General features: G+C 36.0%; 1 protein-coding gene across 1 annotated transcript in view; it reads left to right on the top strand.

The window, feature by feature from the left end:
• LOC110335959 (cysteine-rich secretory protein 1) overlaps positions 1-19,534 on the top strand; it is a 70,512-nt gene extending 50,978 nt beyond the window's left edge. Inside the window, exon 9 of the mRNA XM_021218406.1 lies at positions 18,898-19,534. Coding sequence (XP_021074065.1) covers positions 18,898-18,911 — 14 coding nt within the window. The 3' untranslated portion in view covers positions 18,912-19,534. The remainder of the gene's footprint in view (positions 1-18,897) is intronic.
• The last annotated feature ends 1,265 nt before the right edge of the window (positions 19,535-20,799 follow it).

The following is a 20,799-nucleotide window of genomic DNA, read 5'->3' as shown; positions in this document are numbered from 1 at the left end:
TGAGTGAGGAGAGAATGTGAAGAGTGAGTGAGGAGAGAATGTGAGGTGTGTATGGAGCGTGCATGTATGTGAAAGGAGAGCACATGTGGTGTGTGTGAGATGTGTGGGAGATATGTGTGTGAAGAGTGTGTGAGTGAGTGAAAGAGGAATGAACAAAGGTGTATAAGAGTGTGGAAGTTCAAGAAAAGAAAAGCGCAATGGAGAAAAAGGTAGAGTGTACAGGAGAATGCAGAGTGTGTGCAACCTCAACCTGTGAGTGAGCAAGAAAAAAAGCAAAGAGTGAGAGAGGAGAGAGAAAAACTTTAAGCCTTGAAAAACTGCCTGTCAGTTTGTACCCAAAATATTATTATATATATATACACACACACAGAATTGGAGTTTTCAGTTGGAAGCAGTGATATCTGGAAGGCATATATGCCTTCCAACTGAAAACTCCAATTCTGTGTTGAGGCTGGACCCCAACAATGTACCATGAGTTCATGAATGCTATAGTCATGGTATACTCAGAATACATCATTTTGCAAAACACACAGATACCTATATTCCAGCAAATTCATATTGTATGTCTTAGATTTTGTCAAGAAGTTCATTCTTTATGTATAATAATCATGTGTAATAATGTATAGTATTTATAATAATGATAATTACAAAGGTTGGTTCATTTGGGCTACAAAGGGATTTATGGATACTATCTCTGCTTTTCATTTCTGGAGTTCTGCCTTCAGAACAGAAAGGTGTACGTAGCAATGATATTATTTCTCTTCTGAAAACTTTCATGTCTGTAGTCATGACGAGCCACTACAATGGTTAATTCCCTTCAGCTGTCCCTATAGTATGTATGAGTTGGGTTCCCAAAACCCACATTGTGGTTTACAAACATTTGTAACTGCAGTTTAAGAAGATATGCTTTCTATCTCTGGGTTCTGCAGGCACTAGGCATATAGACAGCAAACATATATGCATGAAGGAAAAATGATGATGCATATTAAAATAAAAATATTAAATCTTGACAAAATCAGTCCTTTTTTCTGGGACAGGGGAAACCCCAGAGTTTCTAGGGGGGCGACTCTAGCTGAGACCCCTAGTAATGCGGGTTACCTACTCTGAAGTGACCACTTTCTGTAGCCAGGCAGAACTCCCAGTGGAGGGATAAGAACAGCAATACACCCACAAAACATTCCAGCCAAAATGTGGCTATCCAGACATGATGTTCAGGGACAGAGCAGAGACAGAAAAAGTGGCCAACCAATGACTGCCTCTATTTGAAACTCATGAAACAATCCCTAACAATTTTAATGGTACTCTTTAAACTTTCACACTGGAGTCTAGTATAACTGTCCTTTGAGAGGCTAGAACCAGCAGCTAATATAAACACAGGCAGAGATCCACATCCAAATATTTGATGGAGCTCAGGGAGCATTGTGAAAGAGTCAGAAGAAGGATTGAGTGCCAAGGTCCAGCCCCAGATTCAGGAGGGTCCTGAGGAAGTGGTGAATAGGATCAGTGCTGATTCAATAAGGACTCAGACTCAGTAGTGGATGCAAGCTCTCAGTTCAAGTGCTCTTTCATTGTCCAACCATTCTCCTCATTCTTCCTGACCTGAGAGCCTGAACCCAGAGTTTGATTTACTAAAGCTACATCATCAACGCTTTAACCATTGTTAATCATTGTTTTAGAAATTCTTTAATTTATATAATTCTAAGAATCCTGGACCATTAACCTCCACCCCCTCCTCCATAATACAAAGCAAAACCGCATTTCCTTAGAGTCCTTACACAGCCTGTTCTTCATGGGTAGCTGGGCACAGATCTGGCAATGTCCTGATTCAGCAAACAGCAGTCTTATTAACTATTTTCATGTAAGAACAGAAAGGTAACAGACTCCTGCATTAAAAATAATTTCTTACAAAGTCAGAAAATGTATGCTCATAAAGCAGCTGGCTGTCTCTAACATCTCTCTAGGCACTGTCACCTCCAAACTCTCAAGTTGCTAGGAGAACTACTTACAACTTTTCATATGCTTGTACACCATATTTTAATTATTTTATCTGTGTTTCCTTGTTCTAGTAGTTCCCTGGACTCATGTCCAAAATTGATAACCTCTTCATAAACATTAATTCACTAGCCTACCATCTTTTTGCATTGAACCTGATACTCTTAATTTGTTTCTAGATCATCTACAAGCCTTCCTGCTATATGATAAACCCATTTATCATTTGCTTGATTTTATAGATTCCTCTTTTTTATTTTTCCCAAAACATTCCTTTTCTTCTTGAGAATACTTCAACTCTTTAACCTTGATGTCCCCATGTTCACCCTGGCTAATTAATACAGGAGACATTTAACTGGAGGGTACATGTATTTCCTCATATAATTACAGGTGTGGTCAATCATGAATGATTTCTACAAAGGACCTTGTAGATTTGTATGGTCTGGGTGGTTATGTTGTCTAGATACTTAGCTGAAGGACTGTTTCTTGTTCCCCACAGCCTCACGACCACCTCCATTCATCATTCCTGTGAAACCTGTCTGTTTAATTTATTATGGGAATGGTTAGCTGTGCGTAATAGGGGAAGTATATGCCCCAGAATGAGAGACTGAAAGTATGATTGAAGAGTAAGCAGATAAGCTTCAGGGCTATAGCACCCACCAGCACACATAAGGATCAATGATCTGAAGATGCTGTAGGGGTAAGAACTGTGCCATACTGCCTTTTACACAGCCATGCCAGACTGGCAGTTGAGGGAACTGAAGAGGATAGGGACTCAATAGGAAGACTAGCAGGGTCTACTAACCTGAACCTTTGGGAGCTTTCAGAGACTAAACTACCAACCAAAGGGTGAACATTTCCTGGACCTAGTCTCTGGCATATATGCAGCAGATATGCAGTTTGATCTTCTTGGGGTCCTCCAATCACTGGAGCAGGGGCTGTCTCTGAATCTGGTACCTGCCTATAAATTCCATTCCTATAACATGGCTTCCTTGACTTGCCTCAGTGAGAGAGGATGAGCCTAGTCCTGCAGTGACTTGATGTGATGGAAAGTGAGGGGGGACTGAGAGAGTGGATGCTACATATAGGGAGACTCCCACTTCTTATGGAGAAGGGGAGCGGGAAATGTGGGGAGGGTCTGTGTAAGACGGTACTTCGGAAAGAGGAGGGCTACTATTGAGAAGTAAAGTGAATAAATACATTTAAAAACAATTCATTTATTAATTAGTTAATTAAAAAGTCCTCAGTAAAAACAAAACAAAACAAAAGTAGTTTTGGTATTTGAGATGTTAAAATTCCTTGCAAATACACTCCAAATGATGCATAGTAACTGATGTCTTCACATTGCAAATGGAGAATTGCTTAAGGTTCTAAACATGTATTTGTATAGTATCCAGAAAATAATACTTTAAAAGCAGGTGAACTTGCCAGCTTTTATTCTCAGTTGTGAAACAAGAAAACAATGAAACCCTGCAGGAAGAGTTTTCACTTACCTCATTTGAAGATTACCACTATAATTAATAATGACAAATCCAGGTGTAAATAAGCAGTAAGATGCCAGATGCAGATATTTGCATCCAATCAATTGACAGAAGCTTCTGACTCCTGTGGTTGAATTAAAGGAAAGCTAGGAGAAGCTGAGAAAGAGGGTGACCCTGTAGGAGGACCAGCTGTCTGAATTAACCCGGACCCCTGATATCTCTCAGATACTTGAACAACAACCAGGCAGCACACAGCATCTGATATGAGTCCCCCAACACATGTATAACGCAAAGGACTGCCATGTCTGTGTCCAGCAAGAGAAGATGCATCTAACCCTCAAGAGACTGGAGGCCCCAGGAAGTTTAGAAGTTTGATAGGGTTGGGGTTGGGAGTAGGACACCCTCATGGAGACAGGGCGGTGGGGAGGGGGTATGGGGTGTGGAACAGTCGGAGGGTGGACCATAAGAGGAATAAAATCTGGGGTTTTAAATGAAAAGAAAAACAATAAAAATAAATAAATAAATAAATGACTTATTAACATTTCAACTCAAACTGTGGATTCATTGTACAATTGCTTAGTCACATGAAGTGCCTGCACTTTTATATATGTGTTCATATATAGGTAATGATTGTAATACACACATGTGACATTATTGTTAATACTACAGATAATCTATGAAGTATAATATTCCTGCCTTCCATGTTGATGCCTCTATTTAGAGTCCAGGCTTCTCTTTGATCTGGAATCATCTGCACTTTGTGATCCTTTTCATTCCTTACAAACAAATATTTAATTTTTTTCTTTCTTGATCATACATAGAAGGTTGGATTCTCCCACCATATCATAGAAATACACTTTCAAAATACGGTACAAAATACACTCTGTTCCTGTTTCCTGAGGGATCTGTGTGGTTTCCTCTGAGCAGCAGTGGTGGTCTTACCTGCACTCACAGACTTGTCTCTACTCCTGGGAGGCTAGCTCACATACTTTGAAACTTTCTAACAATCATGTAGGAAGTTATTTTTCCTTACTTTGAAGAATATAAACACAAATTAGTAATGCGTTATTTATAGTTAGAAGTAGTCCTTTAACATATTACAAGTCCGGAGCCTGAATGTAGTGACAATCTCAGAAGGAACATTCACCTATACAACATATGTGGATTTAGTTTGCAAGTCATTAGATACCAAGAAAATTTGCTTAGAGCAAATGGTATCTATTTCTAACTTTTTGTTCTCATTCCTATGTACATTCTGTGTGCCAGAACACCATTCCATTTCCTCCCATACCAAATGTTTAATGTCAGAATTATCCAGTCATTTGTACTAGAATTCTTTCTTAAAAAGAGCTGTGAGGGTTTTCCTTATTCCTCAGTTTGATTAAGCTAATGGACATTTATGAGATTGATAAACCGCATAACTATGAACTTTTTTTTTTGCCTGGAAAACACAGAAGTGGATGCTAAAAGTTAGCTATCAGATAGAACACAGGACCCCCAATAGAGGAGCTAGAGAAAGTACCCAAGCAGCTGAAGGGGTCTGCACCCCTATAGGTGGAACAACAATATGAACTAGCCAGCACCCCCAGAACTTGTGTCTCTAGTTGCATATGTAGCAGAAGATGGTCTAGTTGGCCATCACTAGGAAGAGAGACTCCTTGGTCTTGCAAACTTTATATGCCCCAGTACAGGGGCACACCAGGGCCAAGAAGGGTGAGTGGGTGGGTAGGGGATCAGGGGTGGGGAGGGTATAGGGGACTTTGGGGATAGCATTTAAAATGTAAATGAAGTAAATACCAAATAAAAATTGGGAAAACAAGAGCTGTGAGGGTTTACCTTACTCCTCAATATGATTGAGCTAAAGGACATTTAGGAGATTCCTAAACCACACAACTATGAACTTCTGCAAGGAAGTGTCATGAGATAAACAAACAGGTTGCATTCTAACCTGAATGCAGGCAGCAGAATCTTATATTCTAAAACAAATAATGGAGATAGAAGGAGCCATTGTAGCACATGTATGTTTCTCTCATTTTCTGGACACCATAAAATGAGCAACTTGTGCCAGCCTGACTTTCCACCATGTAGGAAGTAGGGTGAGTGATTGAAACAGCTTCTTTAGAGGAAAAAAAAAAAGGCTATATTTTGCCTGAGCAATATAAGGTGCTATTAGTGAACAGTGGTTCTTCTGTAGAGTAGATACAACACAAAGAAAACGTAAAGTAAGCACCACTCTTCCCAAATAGGCTGAGGCATAAAATGAAGGTCAACGGTGTAAGACATGAAAGCTGAGTTAGAAGTAATTTTAAGAGCATACTCTATAGGAGTAATTCCTTTCAAGAACCTCCTTAGACTGGGAATCATGTGTAAAACCATAGAACCATGGGGCAAAATAGTCATGAGTATGAAGTCACACAGTTGAAGACAAGAAGATTTTGAGACCAGGCAGAGAGGAAGTGGTCATTATAGACCAGAAGTGTTTGTACTCAAAAGAAGTTTCCTTTCTTCACAAGCAACATTGGCTAAAGATATTGCTTGATTATCTAATATTATCTGACTTTACCCAATTTTATAACATGAAAAAAATCTATATTCACAGTCAGTGATCTTTTGTAGGTGGATGGTCATTTTTAAAAGACTACAATTAAATATTTATGTTTTTGTGAACGCTGGAATAAATAACAAATTTCTAGGACATATTAATAATCTAGTGATGGTTAAATGTTTTTTTTCTCATCCTAACTACAAGTATTTTAGAGATAAGTATAAGTGATATTTTATTTAATCCTCAAGATTTGTACTGAAAACCAAGGGGACTTCTTGGAAATTGGTTATACATTAATTTCAAAGATGAAAGGATTACCTCCTAATGAGTCACATAGCGTTTAGATATTTTGGAGTTGTTAGAGAATCACATTCAAATGTCAAAGAGATACTTGAGGCAGCTATAGCAATATTGAGATAAATAGGTCAAGTGTTTCTTTAATGCGTGATCAATTGTAGAAGAAACAGTCGAAGATAATAAAACTGAGTGCCAAAGCAGTCACTGGTTGACCTTTATGTGAACAGGTAGAGACAGGCCCAAGGAAATTAGTGACAACTCAGCAGGAATTTATATCTTTTGTCATACTTCAATGGTATGTAGTTTGGAACCAAGCCCAAGGAAAAACAAACTGCAAATTGTATGAAACTCAGCTTTTGTGTTGGAGATAGAAAGACTGGGTTTAGTGGTTTCCAGGGTGTTGCTCTAAGTTCTTTGTACTGGGATAAAATACTAAACAGTATGAAATAGTTCTCTTACTTCTGACTCATCTACTTACTAACCAAATATTGTTATTGTAACGCCAGTGTGGTCATTACCTTCTTGTGTTTGAATTCATCTTTACCCTCTTGGGGACAAGAACCAAACTTATCTCCAATCTGTCATGAAAACTATTACATTCAACTCGAAGCAACTTGAGCCAAGTATTTTTCTTCAATGTATCATTCTAGATAAGTATTCTTTGTTAAGTTAATTGACATGTTTTAAATAGAATGGCTCACATTTACATATAATTCCATGTCTTTGAGATCTGATGCCCTTTTCTTGCCTTTGTGAGCTTCTGGTGCACATAATTCATTCTGGCACACATGTATCATAATGAATTGTTTTAAAGGCCATGGAGTTAAAGACATCAGTAAAATAAAATGTAAATGTAGGTTAAATAGTCATATCTTCCTTTAGGAGCTGGATAAGATTACAGTGGGGAGGGGGACTATCAAGTTAGTTTGAGTGAGAATTTAGGGTAAGGAAAAATGGGGTAAACATGTTAATTTATAAGTAGCTACAAAAATATGGAGATTTGACAAAAGAGAATGAAAGGTATGGATGATAAAGATGGCCTAATCGACCATCATTGGGAGGAGAGGCCCCTTGGTCTTACAAACTTTATATGACCCAGCACAGGGGAAAGCCAGGGCCAAGAAGTGGGAGTGGGTGGGTAGGGGAGCAGGGGAGGGGGGAGGGTATAGGGAACTTTCAGGATAGCATTTGAAATGTAAAGAAAAAAATCTAATAAAAAAAGAAAGGTATGGATGAATTCAAAAGAAGCCAGGCCACAAAGAAATTTCTTCCTCTAAATGGTAATTTAGAACCTCAGGACACTAGTGACCATGAGATGCCTAAGCTATAATATTATATCTACAAGGTAAGGCTTACACACCATGCTCAGTGAATATCTCAGAGAAGGCAGGAAAGACTTAAAAAGCCAAATGACCAGCATGCTTACAGTGAGAACATATTGCTACACAAGATGTTAGATGAACACATACTATCTTAGCAACATTCTTGCAGAAGACCTGGGTTTGGTTTCTAACAGTGACATGGAAGCTCACAACCATCCCCAAGTACATTCCCCAGAGGATCTCAAATCCACATTCAGCCTCTGAGGACATTGCACACATAATATACAACCATACACCCAAGCAACACCCAAACAATTATTGACAGAAGAATACCAGCATTATGATGTCACCAGTCAATGTTAAAATGTGAGTGAGGAAATTCAAGAATCACTCCTAGATGAAGAGCTACAGGTAATCAGTGAGAATGGGTGTGGGAAAATCAGTTTTCTTTAGTAATGCGCTCTCTCATAGGCTACCAAATCTCAAGTGATCAGTCTTAAAAACACATACATAGGGTAATATTCAATAGATTCAGAAGGTTTTGTGTCAGTGAGTATGTAACAGTAGTAATTATAAAGGAAGAGGTTATAAATTTGATAGGGAGTTGTGGAAGAAGAAACTAGGTGAAGCATAAATGGGGAAAGGAGAAGTGTTAGCCTGTGGTTTTATAATTGGAGAGCTGAATTCCTTGATATTGAGAGATATTAATGAATAATGACTGTTAATTTCTGTTATTTTAAGGTTGGTTGTATGAGTATGTGTGTGTCTGTGTGTGCATGCACACACACACACACACACACATGCATGTTTTCCTTATTTTGTTTTTGCTTGTGTGGAATTACTTATTTCTTGTGCTTTCATGTGTATAGCTAATCTCCTTGGGCTGGAGTCTTCCTTCAAGCATTTTCTGTAGGGCTAGATTTGTGTATAGATATTATTTAAGGTTTTTTTTGTTTTTGTTTTCATTTTTCAATATCTTATTTTATCCATGTATGGTGATTGAGAGTTTGGCAGGGTACAGTAGTCAAGGTTGGCTTCTGTTTTTTTCTTAGAGGCTGTAAAATATTTGTCCAGGCTCTTCCAGGTTTTAGAGTCTCAGTTGAGAATTCCTGTGTTATTCAGAAAAGTTTACATCTGTATGTTTCTTGGACTTTTTCTCTTGCAGTTTTGAATATTCTGTCTTTGTTTTGAAGATTGTTTTTGATCATTATGCTGTGGGAGGAATTTTTTATGATTCAATCTACTTGGTGTTCTGTAAACTCTTTTTATGTTTATAGACATCTCTTCCTTTAGGTTAGGGAAATTTTCTTCTATGATTTTGTTGAGAATACAGGGCCTTGGAGCTAGGACTCTTCACCTTCTTCTATTCCTATTATTGTGAGGTTACATCTTTTAATGGTTTCCCAGATTTCCTGAATATTTTGAGTAAAGAATATATTTTTTTGATTTAACGTTTTCTTTGATTGAAGTATCAACTTCTTTTATAGTATCATTTACAGCTGAAATTCTCTCTTCCATCTCTTGTATTCTGTTGATGATGCTTACATCTGTTCTCCTGGTCTCCTTTCTAGGTTTTCCATCTCCAGGATTCTATCAGATTGTTTTTTCTTTATGGGTTCTGTTTCCATTTTCTGGTCCTGAAGTGTTTTATAAATTTTCTTCATCTGTTTAATTGTATTTTTTCTGTATTTATTTGAGGGATTTATTCATTTTTTCTTTAAAGGAATCTATTATCTTTATAAAGATGGATTCAAGCTCATTTTGTTGTGCTTCAGTTCTGTTAGAATAGAAAAGACTTACTGACTATGGATACCCTTTTTTTTTTTTTTTATGTTGCCACATATTTCCTGGTTCATGTTGATTGTGTTTGTACATCAGCCTTCAGTCATCTGGTTGTCCAAGAACGTTCCTGGTTTAGCATATGTCAGGGAGCTGAGCCTAATCTGGATATTTCTGGTGAAGCAGCACTCAGGTGGGAAGCTTTGGACCTGATGTTCTTGGTGCAGCGGGCCTAGATGTTCCATGTGTTGTATGCCTAGAGGAGACTAGCAGAGCAATAGCCAGAGAATGGAACTCTAGGGACAGCTCATACCTAGCCCTGAAAGGAGAGTTGTAAATGATATAAATGCAGTATTTATGTATAAAATTATCAAAAGCATTTAATTTAAAATTTTAAGTAAAAATCAGAATAAAAGGAGACTTGTTCTCAGTGAATATAGTCCAAATATTGCATTCCTAGTACATCACAAACACTAGTGATTAGAATGTTTGGTTATTCTAACTAAGCTCCATCTATAAAGACACTACTAAACAAAACCTTGATGTAACTGTGGCTAGCTGAACAAAACCCATGGTGATCTTGCAAACAGGGCTTATGCCGTTGCTGAGTTGCAGAAGGCAATATGAAGCCTTTTAGACAGCAAAAGTTGCTTTGAACAAGAGGTCCAAAATGTTGATAATAAACTATATAATGATAAATAAAAGCGATAGACATCAGAGACAAGACAGGCAACAAGGTATTACTCATAGAAAACATGAAACATGCTATTTTAGTGTTCTTTAGGCAGCCTTAGAATGTAGGAACAGTGTAAAGAAGGCCACTGCAAACTTTCATGTTGCAGCCCATCCCAGGATTCTACCTTATATGACTTGGAATTCATAGAATCTAAGATTGACAAAGGAAGGATAAACAGTAAAGATTTTCATGCAGAATAGAAAATAAAACAGAATACAATCATGATTCTATAGTATTTTAGTATTATCAATAATAATCATAATATAATAAGATATTCCTTAGTAAAATTTGCTTTAGATAGCCAATTTTACATAACAACTTCTCTATTATTTTTGTTCATAGTGAAAAACTTTCTTCTTTCTTCCACTAAAAAGTAACCTATTCTGGAGAATTCAAAATTATCTGTTTTGAGACTATATTATTTTATAACACAACTACTTTCAAAAACTTTTCTTGGCCTTACACTACCTTGTAGAACTAATGATGTTACAAATATAGCTAACAGAATGATTGTTGTTATAAGAATCAAGTATAGCACATTCATAGTATATCTCTGACATCCGTATTGTAATAGTTCATCACCAAGAGGCTATTTTAAAATCCAAATTTTATTAATTAATCTTGAATTATCAAGAGATTATGAAAGGTATAAGTTCACACTCATTCTTAAAGTGACAATTTTTTTTAAAATTGTGCATGTATGGGTATCTATTTGCTTTTGAGTAAAGATATACTCATGTATATATGTGTTCATGGAGACTAGAAATTGTCCAATCCCCTGCAGTTACAAGCAATAATAACACAACATACATAGCTGGAAGAAACCAAACTCATTATTCTATGTAAGAGCATGAAGTACTCTAAATCTAAGTCACCTCTGTAGCCCCGTTAAAAGAAAAAAAATCCTCATAGCTCTGGTAAGACAAAAGTTGTTTGATTAAAAGTTTTTGAAGCATTTACTGGCAAATATATACATATATTATATTCACTAGATGAGCATGAAAGAGCTAGTAGAATTTGTTTCTAATGTACAGTCATCACATGATGTCAAAATGTCAGTTGGAAGACCAGCAATAAAATCTAGCATGTCATATTTGGTTAACCAAGACCTGCTAATAGGAACTACGCAGAGTATAAATAGACAGTTGAGAATCTTGTCTGATGTGACCTTTCTTCTTCCTGTAGGACAAAGCCTCATTCTGCTCTGAAACCAGCAGTAAGTAGTCCTCCTTTATTATGAGATCAAGTTCCTAAGGGAATACATTTATAGCTAAACAACAGTGAAATTTTACAGTTAATAACTGCAAGTGTAGTTGCTATCAGAATCATACTGATAATTTTATTGAGAACAATTGTTTATATTTAATCATATAAAGTGATATATATGATTATGGTTATCTTGGAAATAATTTTGTATAGAAATAATGGGAATGAAACTTTTTAACTCTAAAATCAGAAATAATGTCTATGAATTTTTCCAAGTAGTTCTGTTAGTGGTATCTTTACTAAGACTAAGTTTTAGAAGTGTAGGTATTTTATTTAAAATCTATTTCTGTACAGTGATATAAATAGTTTTAGAATATGGATGTGAAGGTACCCTTGCCACTGATTTTAAATTGATCAAAAGAATATTATAGCAGTGAACTTGACATAAATGTGCTTTGATGATCATCAGCAGAAAATATAAGTTGTCCATAAAATACACTCAAGATAAACACAAAACAAAACATATAGTGTTTATGGTCATAGGTGAATATATTCTAGTAGCTTCTAGATTAATTACATGTATAAATTGTGTATTTATCTTATATGACAGAGCACATAAGAACTTTGTGTTTGGTGCAGACAAAAATGTTTCTAAAAAATATTAGGATTTCATGGAACTATTTAATGTCTATCAGAAAGAAATTATATGCTATTGGAGAAGATAATAATTCCAAAGAGCATTTATGGATGTTTTCTTCCATGTGTCTAAATCATGTGCTCTGCTATTTTATATTTGAACCTACAGTGTCTGTCAATGTACCTAAACTTCTGAATTTGGATAAAAAGCAGTCAAAGTTACAATAAGTATAAATCTTGAAAGCTATTAGATAAGGGAAGCAAATTTATGGGACAAAGGGTGGATTGCAGAAATGAGTGTCAGAAATTTCGAGAATTGTACATTAGGCACAGTTCATTATTTCAGTGCTACTGCTGAGCAAATTCAAGGAAGCAAGGACATTCAAACTTGGAAAAAATATTTTGTAGGAATTGACAAGATTATTTTGCAACATTTTTATCCATAGTGATTTCTAGCAATTCAGTAGAACTCATGCTCTCTGTTGACCGATTCTTACCTCAGAAAAGCATGACAAAGCAATCAAGAGTGATGATTACATAATATATTAGAATTTAGAAAATATTACAGTATATAATTGGGAGAATAAGATCCATTAGAATAATGTTTTTTTTCCTATAATGTGCTCATCCTGTGTACTTCTGCAGGGGTTTTATTGACATACTTCCATGTCTACATAACCTTCAAAGCATTGCTATTTCTGGCTTTCAGAACTGAAATGGTGCTTCTATTTCAGTTCAGTTACCTGAGCTCTTATGGGACACCTCATTACTAAATCTCTAATACTGAGATTGCTCACGTGCAGAGTGGAGTATTTAGTCACAGTGTCTTCCAACTAGATTTTTATGAGTTTGAAATGAATCCCATAGAGAGTCACATGACAAGTGACACCAAGCCCATAGTCACAGTATCTATGTTATTGTGAGTGCCTAAGTTAGGGTAAGTGGTGTTTTGACACATTTCATAAAAATTACTTATTTATGCATTGTATTCATAACCCATAGATCTTTACTTATTAATTGTAGAGCAAGAAAAACTCTTATTACTCGTTAAGGGAAACCATTAGCCTAACAAATTTAAATAGTAAAGTGTGAGTGCTGTCAAGATGGCTCAGTAGAGAATGCACCAGGTATACAAGCTTGGGCGTCAGAGTTCAAATCAACATGCCCATCTAAAATCCAGATGGGTGTGGCTAATATTGTCTGAGCACTTTAATAATGATCTTCATTCACCTTAGCCATCATTTTCACCATTTTATGTAACCTTATCATACTCTAATGTGACTTTTATTTTCCTTTAGGAAAACATTCTTGAGAAATTTCAAACAGTAAAACATCAGTCCAAGAAGAGACTGCAAGCGAGTACAACCAATAAAAACGAATAGTTTCTCCATCTGGCAGTGGCTTACTAAATATGGTGAGGGCTCACTTCAGGGCAGTGCATTTGGAGAGCTGTGCTTGGAGCATGCTGATACCACCTGTATTATTTAAAAGAGTTGGGCTCTATTTTAGTATCTATTTTTAAAAAAATATTTATTGTTTTGCTCATGTGCATGAGTATCTATGTATGTGTCTGTATATTATGACATTCATGTAAGATCAGAGTTCTTTCTCTCCTTCTTTGTCTTTAGCCATGATATAATTAGAGTAGAATTTATTAAATTCTCCTTATAACAGTGACTCACTGATGTTATGGAGCTATATCAATTACAGCCAAAGAACTAAAAGTAAATCTTTTGACTTGTCTCTCTAGGGATAAGGCAATGTGTTATTGCCTCTCCCTCTCTTAATCTAGGGTCAGAACATGACCTTTCATCTAAACAGTCTTCTGACTTGGATCCAGATCTAAAGCCTATATTTCTTTTAAATTATTTCAATGTGTAAAAAGAGAAACTAGTATTTATGAGGTAACTTTTTACAGGTGTGACAATAGTCTTATTGCATCCCCCATAGTTAGTGCTTATTGTAGTACAGCAACTAGAGAAACTAGTAATTATTAGGTAACTTTTTACAGGTATGAAAATAGTCTTAGTGAATCCCCCATAGTTAGTGCTTCTTGTAGTACAGCAACTGTGTAAAGTCTTTATGGTTCCTGTTGTGATTTCAGTAGGTCATTAGCCTATTAAATAATTTAGCATTTTTGGTGATCTTGAGTAGACAGACTACTTGTATTTCTTTGAAATAGAAAAAGGCATACATAAGTGAGAGGAACTTTGGATATAGGTTATGAAACTACCAAGCAGACAATGACACAGGGAAATGGTACTGTGGAAGGTATGGGTAGAGGAAGGAAATAGAATATGTGTGACATCAAAGGGAAACTGTGGGTGAGAGGGCATGGGAGGATGAGCTGGCTTAGGAAGATGGGAGCAAAAAACATGTAAAAATAAGCTTATTATAAATGTCACAATGAAAGTTGGTAGTATATACACTAACATAAAAATTTAGATATATACTAATTTATTCATTGATTATGATGAAGGTTGTATGGTGCCTACAGAAATCTTTCAGTGATATAAGCTAGTCCTACCAGCCTGCTTGCAAAGATAATGTGCCTTTGAAGTTGTATTATTATTTATAGCTATCTCCTTTTCTTTTTCTCTCTAGGAATGGAGCCATGAGGCTCAAGTGAATGCTCAGCAATGGGCAGACAAGTCTACATATCGTCACAGTCCTATAGAACTCAGGAAAACCAGTATGTAAACTCAAAATCACTTATGTATGAATGGAGAATAACACAGGAGGGCCCAGTTTCTGGTATTCTGCTAACACAACTTTGCAAAGTAAACACCTATTTTGATACTGTATTTTAAAAGAAGTTAAATATCTTTGGACCAGGATGTCTCAGAGAGGCTCTATATTATGCTAATTGGCTGCTTTATATTTTGCACAAACTCTCTCCCACCATGCCATCTTTGTGACTTTTAACTAGATCACAAGTGAAACAAGGTAGGGATCATCTCTTTCTCTCCTTTAAAGGTTAAAGGATGAAACTACTAATTAAATTAATACGTTGGGGACTTGAAATTAGAATCTCCTTTTAATTTTATCCTATTAGTTTTTATTTATGTGTATGTGTGTCTTGTGTATGCAATGCGAATGTATGTACTTAAGCAGAAGAGTGACTCTAGAGTTCAGAAGGCATTGTATTTTCGGGAGCTGAAGTTATAGTGGTTGTAACCCATCCCATATGGATGCTACAAGTTGAATTCAAGTGTGCTAGTGTAGCAGGATATGCTCTTATCTGTTCAGGTGCTTTTCCAGCCCTCTGTAATTAGAATTTCTAAATTTCTATCATTGAAGCAAGTATCTTATCTATTTTGTTTTGTTTTACTTAATTTTTTTCAATTAATTCATTTATTTCCTTTTCATCTCAATCACAGCTCCCTCCTCCTTCCTCACCCAGTCCCTCCTCCACACCTCCCCTTCACCTCTGAGAAGTAGGAGGTGATTCCCTGGGTACCAGCCCACTGTGGCAGCTTAAGTCACTAAATCATAGCAGGACTAGGCACATCATCTCCCACTGAGGTCAGACAAGGGGAAAAAGATCAACAAAGAGATACAGAGTACAAATAAGACCACCTCCAGTTGTTTTGGAACAAAGATCAAGTTTCACATCTCCTACATATGTTAACATCATTTTTTTTGAATGATAGATTTTCTTTTGTTTAAGATGTGTGTACTTTTGACATAGAAAAAAATAATACTTCACTTAGTTTAAAGAAACATTTAAAATTAGTGAACACTTGTAACTGTATTGGAATTGTTGCTACTGGAGTCTACAAAAGTATTTCTGAGGATGTAATTTAATATAATTTAAAGTGAAGTTTCTTATTCTCAAAGTTGGCATTTTTAAAAGAGAAAGCAGTACAAATTTATGGAGTTGAAATAACAAAACCTGAGTTTACCCAGAGAAAGAAAACAGATACTAAAAATTTTTCCACACCAAGGAGCTTAGCACAATAAATTTTTAGTCTACTCCAGAGCATCAATGGAATTTTTCTATGAAATTCCACTTTTATTTACTTGTGAATGTATTTGTGTCTTTCTAAAAAGTCCAGGCATACACATGTGTGTCATGGCACATGTGTGTGATTATGTGTTGAAGTTGGAGGACAGTTTATATGGACTCTTTCTCTCATTCCATGATATGAGTATGGGAATCTGATAGCAAATCCCGGCTTAGTGTCAAGTACTTTACCCTGAGCCATCTCCCTGAACCAGGATGTGATTTTAATCCATCCATTTAATCAATCATTACATGTTTTTGTTTAAACAACTTTTCTGTGTAGTTTTAGAGGCTAAATAAAATCTATGCATATTATTAGTTCATTATAAACTATAGTATTTCATCACAGAAATGGAGTAAAATGGATGCCATAGTATTCCATTTTTAGTCTTATTATGTAAATAAATACAAAACATAAATGTAATCTCACCATTTTGGTGGCAGAGGAAGGAGAATCAAGAGTTCAAACCAGGGTTGGAATGTGGATAAACCTCCAGGTCAGCTCAAGCTACACAAAAAAACTGAAACAGCAATAAAGTGTTTATAAAATTGGAATATGGTACCAAAATTAATGTTACATTCTGGTGAAAACTTGCTAGAATTTTTGTGCATTTCTGAATGAATTTGGGAATTCTTCATGATTGATTTGTATAGATAATATTTTCTATGTACTAATGATATCAATAATATAAACTAAAGAAGAGGCAGCCATATATTTCCAACTTTGTTTTGTGCTTATAAAACAGCCCATCTTATTAGTAACAGTAAAGTGAAGGACTTTAAACAAGAATAAAAAAGTAAAAATCCTTATTTTTTATTTTAGCCATTTATAAATTTACTTATCTGTGATTTAGGCTGTTGTTAGTTTTGAAATAGGTTCTTACTACATAACCAAAGCTCACCTTCAAATCAGTGCTCCTGGTCTTCCTATACCTATCTCCCAAGTGTTGTGGGAATTGTGTTCTATAAGGAGCTCTTTAAAAAAGCATAATGAAAGAGCCAACTATGAGGTGTAAATTTAGAATCATACAGTTATGAAAATTGATTGCAGAGAGAGAAAGGACATAGAATAATAATAATACATTTTTGTTAATTGTACTTGTTCAATGCTGATGAATATATCATCTATGTGGGAATGGGCATTGGACATGTGCCTGTAGTAATACTTCATGAGGTATGAAATTAGCAGTAACCTGAATGTATGAGCTTGGTTTTGGCATAAGTAAAACAATGAGGCATTGTTTCCATATATACAATGATGCAGATGATAAACAAGATCTTATTTTGAATTTTTTGGTAATTGGGAGTTTCCAGTTCTCTGAGAATGTATGAGCTGAATGTAAATTTGTGAACTCTGGATATATATCAGAGAGAGAGATGACAAAGATTATAGGGTAATGAATTTAGAATAAGTTTTCTTGAATTTGTAGCCATTGATGAATACCTGCATATAAGTGTCTAATAATGAGAACAACCTTCTCTACTACATACCTTTCCAAATCTGTATTCATAAGATTACCTCCTCTGACATGAAAAAGAGAACCATCCTAGAATGAAGGTAATGTCTATAGCTTGTAATTTTAAGGGTCATACCAGCCTTATATGCTTTTTCCTGGATCCCTAGGCTAGCTTGCTAAGCTAACCAAAACATGTTTAACCCAAAATGCTTGAAGCTACTGCTCACATTTTTCAGTCCATCCACCCCCTCCATGAAAGCAGAAAGCCAGCTGCTACTCACTCAGCTCCCCTTAGCCCGTGAAATAAAATCACTAAAGACTGATATGATATTAGCCAGATTTATAACAGTATATCTCCAACCCAAAAACACCCATGCAAAGAACACACAACTCAGTTAAAATAAATCCAAGCAGCATGCTTGTATTGGGCAAATATACCCTACACTCTTATATTACTCAGCTATGAAATCCCTATCTACTCGCACTTCCTCCAGGCCACATAGATCTGCTCCAACTTCTACCTCTTCTCCATCATCTTCTCTTTCTGTCCCCACACTTCTCTTCTCTTCTTCCTCCTCCTCTCCCATCTCTAAAACTTTCAGCTCTGCCTTTCCTTCCACTGCTCAATCACAGGCTCTAGCCTTTAAGATTACATCTGATATCATCTGAGTATGTGATCTACTCCTCGTTTGGACAATCCCCTTGAGGGAGTAGATAATACAAAATGCAATCCACAAGACATGTCTAGTATGTTCATAGAAAGAGGCCACCAGGCACAGTTGATATAGAACATTTTAATGAAATTTATTTTGCTGAGAATAGTTAAATAGTTTAAATATTAACAGTATTAAACTTTAAAAGTACTTGCATAATAGCCACCATTTTAGTTAGGTTCTTTTTTAATGCTTATTTTTTATTTCATATTACGTTATTTGGTTGCATTTATGTGCATGTGTTTATGTGTATCAAATTCATGCTTGTTTACCCTGGAGACCAAAAACAGGCATTGGACCTGAAGGTGCAGGTGGTCATAAGCCCCCATGTGGATGTTGAAAACCAAAACCAGGTTCTCCATAAGAGTATCAAAGGTTCCTAATCAATAATCCATCTTTACAACAGCTAGCTAGTCCAGTTCTACAAAGAACCACTCAATTTAATTTTCTTGAGCTTCTGTGAGTAAAGAAATCAATCAATTACACAAAGCTTCAGTTTAAAAGATATCCATTCATTTTCTTAATCCCCTGTTCCAATTCATTTAAGTACTATTTTGTTGTCATTAACAGAGGAAAATAATAATGAAATAATGAATATTTTTGTTCTTTACTTCAGTCAATCGTTGTGGATATGAAGATAAGATATCTGGTTGTAAATATCTGAAGATGTAGCTATCCTGTATACATCCACTTCTTAAAAAAAATTGCCAAGCTACATGCCTCTGTGTAGGCAAAATTCACTAAATTTCCTGTACACGCAGCCAGGACTATGTAGAGAAAGATCATTCTCTCTAGTCAGGCATATCACATCCCACCAAGAAAGTGTAGATTTAGTACATTGAAATAATTCCAGATGGTAAAGATTCTGTTTCTTCTTCTATTTCTTTCTATTGTCCAGACATCATTTATCCCCAAATATTTTAAAATAACAAAATTGATAATACCTTTGGACCTTGACATATGAAATCTGTGACACATTTATGGATTCAAATCTAGTCCATGATTATACATTGTCTGTATGACTAAAGTCATTAAAACTCATGTGAATAATGTTCCCAGAGCACAATGAAGTAAGGAAATAGAAAATATATAGTTCCTCTGTAATCTTCAGTCATCTTTTCTAGTTCTACCTAGTTAACTCTCTGGAGAAAATTCACATTAATTGTCTTTTTTTTCTTCTTACTATTCATTATTCTTCACATTCATCATAGTCAGTGGTTTAAATTCTAAACTACTATTTACATTTTAGGTTTTTTTTAGAATGATATAAAATGTACTTTAATGAGCAAATGTGCAGAATTTGCTTGTTCAGGGGACAATGACCTTTGTTGCTATAGAAAAAATAAATCTTAATCTTGGCATATTAATCCTCTCTTAGTATTTATTTAAACTGGTTATTTGGGGTTTGTTTACTCCTATATGACATTTTAATATTTATGATATCTTTTACTTAATTGTTTATTTACATAAGTGTTGTCAGCCTTCAGAAGTCTTTATTCTTTTTTTTTTTTTGTTATAGAGAACATATATTTTAGCAAAAGAAAAAAGAATTTTTTTTTTTTAAAAGATAGGGTCTCCTGTAGCTAATGCTGGTCTCTATTTTGCTATGTAGTCAAGGATGACCTGGAATTCCTGATCCTCCTGCATCTATGTCCCAAGTGATGGGACCACAGGCAAGCATGAGCACACGGGTCAGCAAATGCTGTTATTTCCAACAGCACCTGATAACGCTCAGTGAGAAAGGGGTATTCACAGGAATGTAACAAACAAACAAACAAACAAACAAACAATTCATACAATCAGTAATGGCGGTACTCCCAAGACTTAGGAAAGCAAAGAGAAGCCTTGAGGGGTCTGGTGGAGGGAACCCTCTCACATTTTCTTGAGTAAGGGTTGGAGACATCTGTAATGTCAAGACAAGCTTTAACTCCACTCTGCCGAGTGATAGAAGACAGAAAGGTCATTTGGAATTGGGACCCAAGGGACACATTTAGCAGAGCCTCGATATGTAAGCAGCAGAAGTCTTAGCTAGTAGCCATTCCACTGTCTTGGGAGACCTGGACACAGGGCTATGAGATGACCTCACTGTACAGTTCTCGAACAAGGACTTGGTTTACCATAAATACCATTCAGGANGTTCTAGACGTTCTTTTAACTACTTCAGAAGACAACAGTAATGCATACACGGTAAGATAGTCACAGAAATGTTCACATTCACGGGGGAAACACAACCTTTGATGAAATCGGAATTAAGCTGTCTTTTAAGGAACTGGTTAGAACCTCCTAAAGGAGCATTACAATTCCTATTTTATACCTGCCCCAGGCCAGGAATCCTGTGGTGCATCGGTTTCCACAGAAGGTTGTAAGCCACTCAGCGATTGCGGTCTCAGAGTTCCCTGTCTAGTTGCCTATTTTTTAACATATCAACCAAATCATAAACAAAACCACTGCCACTTCTCCACTCAAGGAATACAATGGCTGCACAGACCCTTCTGGTAGAATGCAAGTTCAAGTTCTCTGCTTCGTGGTAAGGAAGGAAGGAGGGATACTTCTGCCCCAGTTCAACACACAGAATGATTTGGTTTGAGATTGTAAAACAGAAGGCACTTTTAACATCTCCTGTAAGATGCTA

This window comes from Mus pahari, chromosome 18 (assembly GCF_900095145.1).
Source record: "Mus pahari chromosome 18, PAHARI_EIJ_v1.1, whole genome shotgun sequence".
Taxonomy (NCBI): Eukaryota; Metazoa; Chordata; class Mammalia; order Rodentia; family Muridae; genus Mus; species Mus pahari.
The sequence above is the reverse complement of the archived record's forward strand: the minus strand, read 5'-3'. Positions and strand labels throughout refer to the sequence as shown.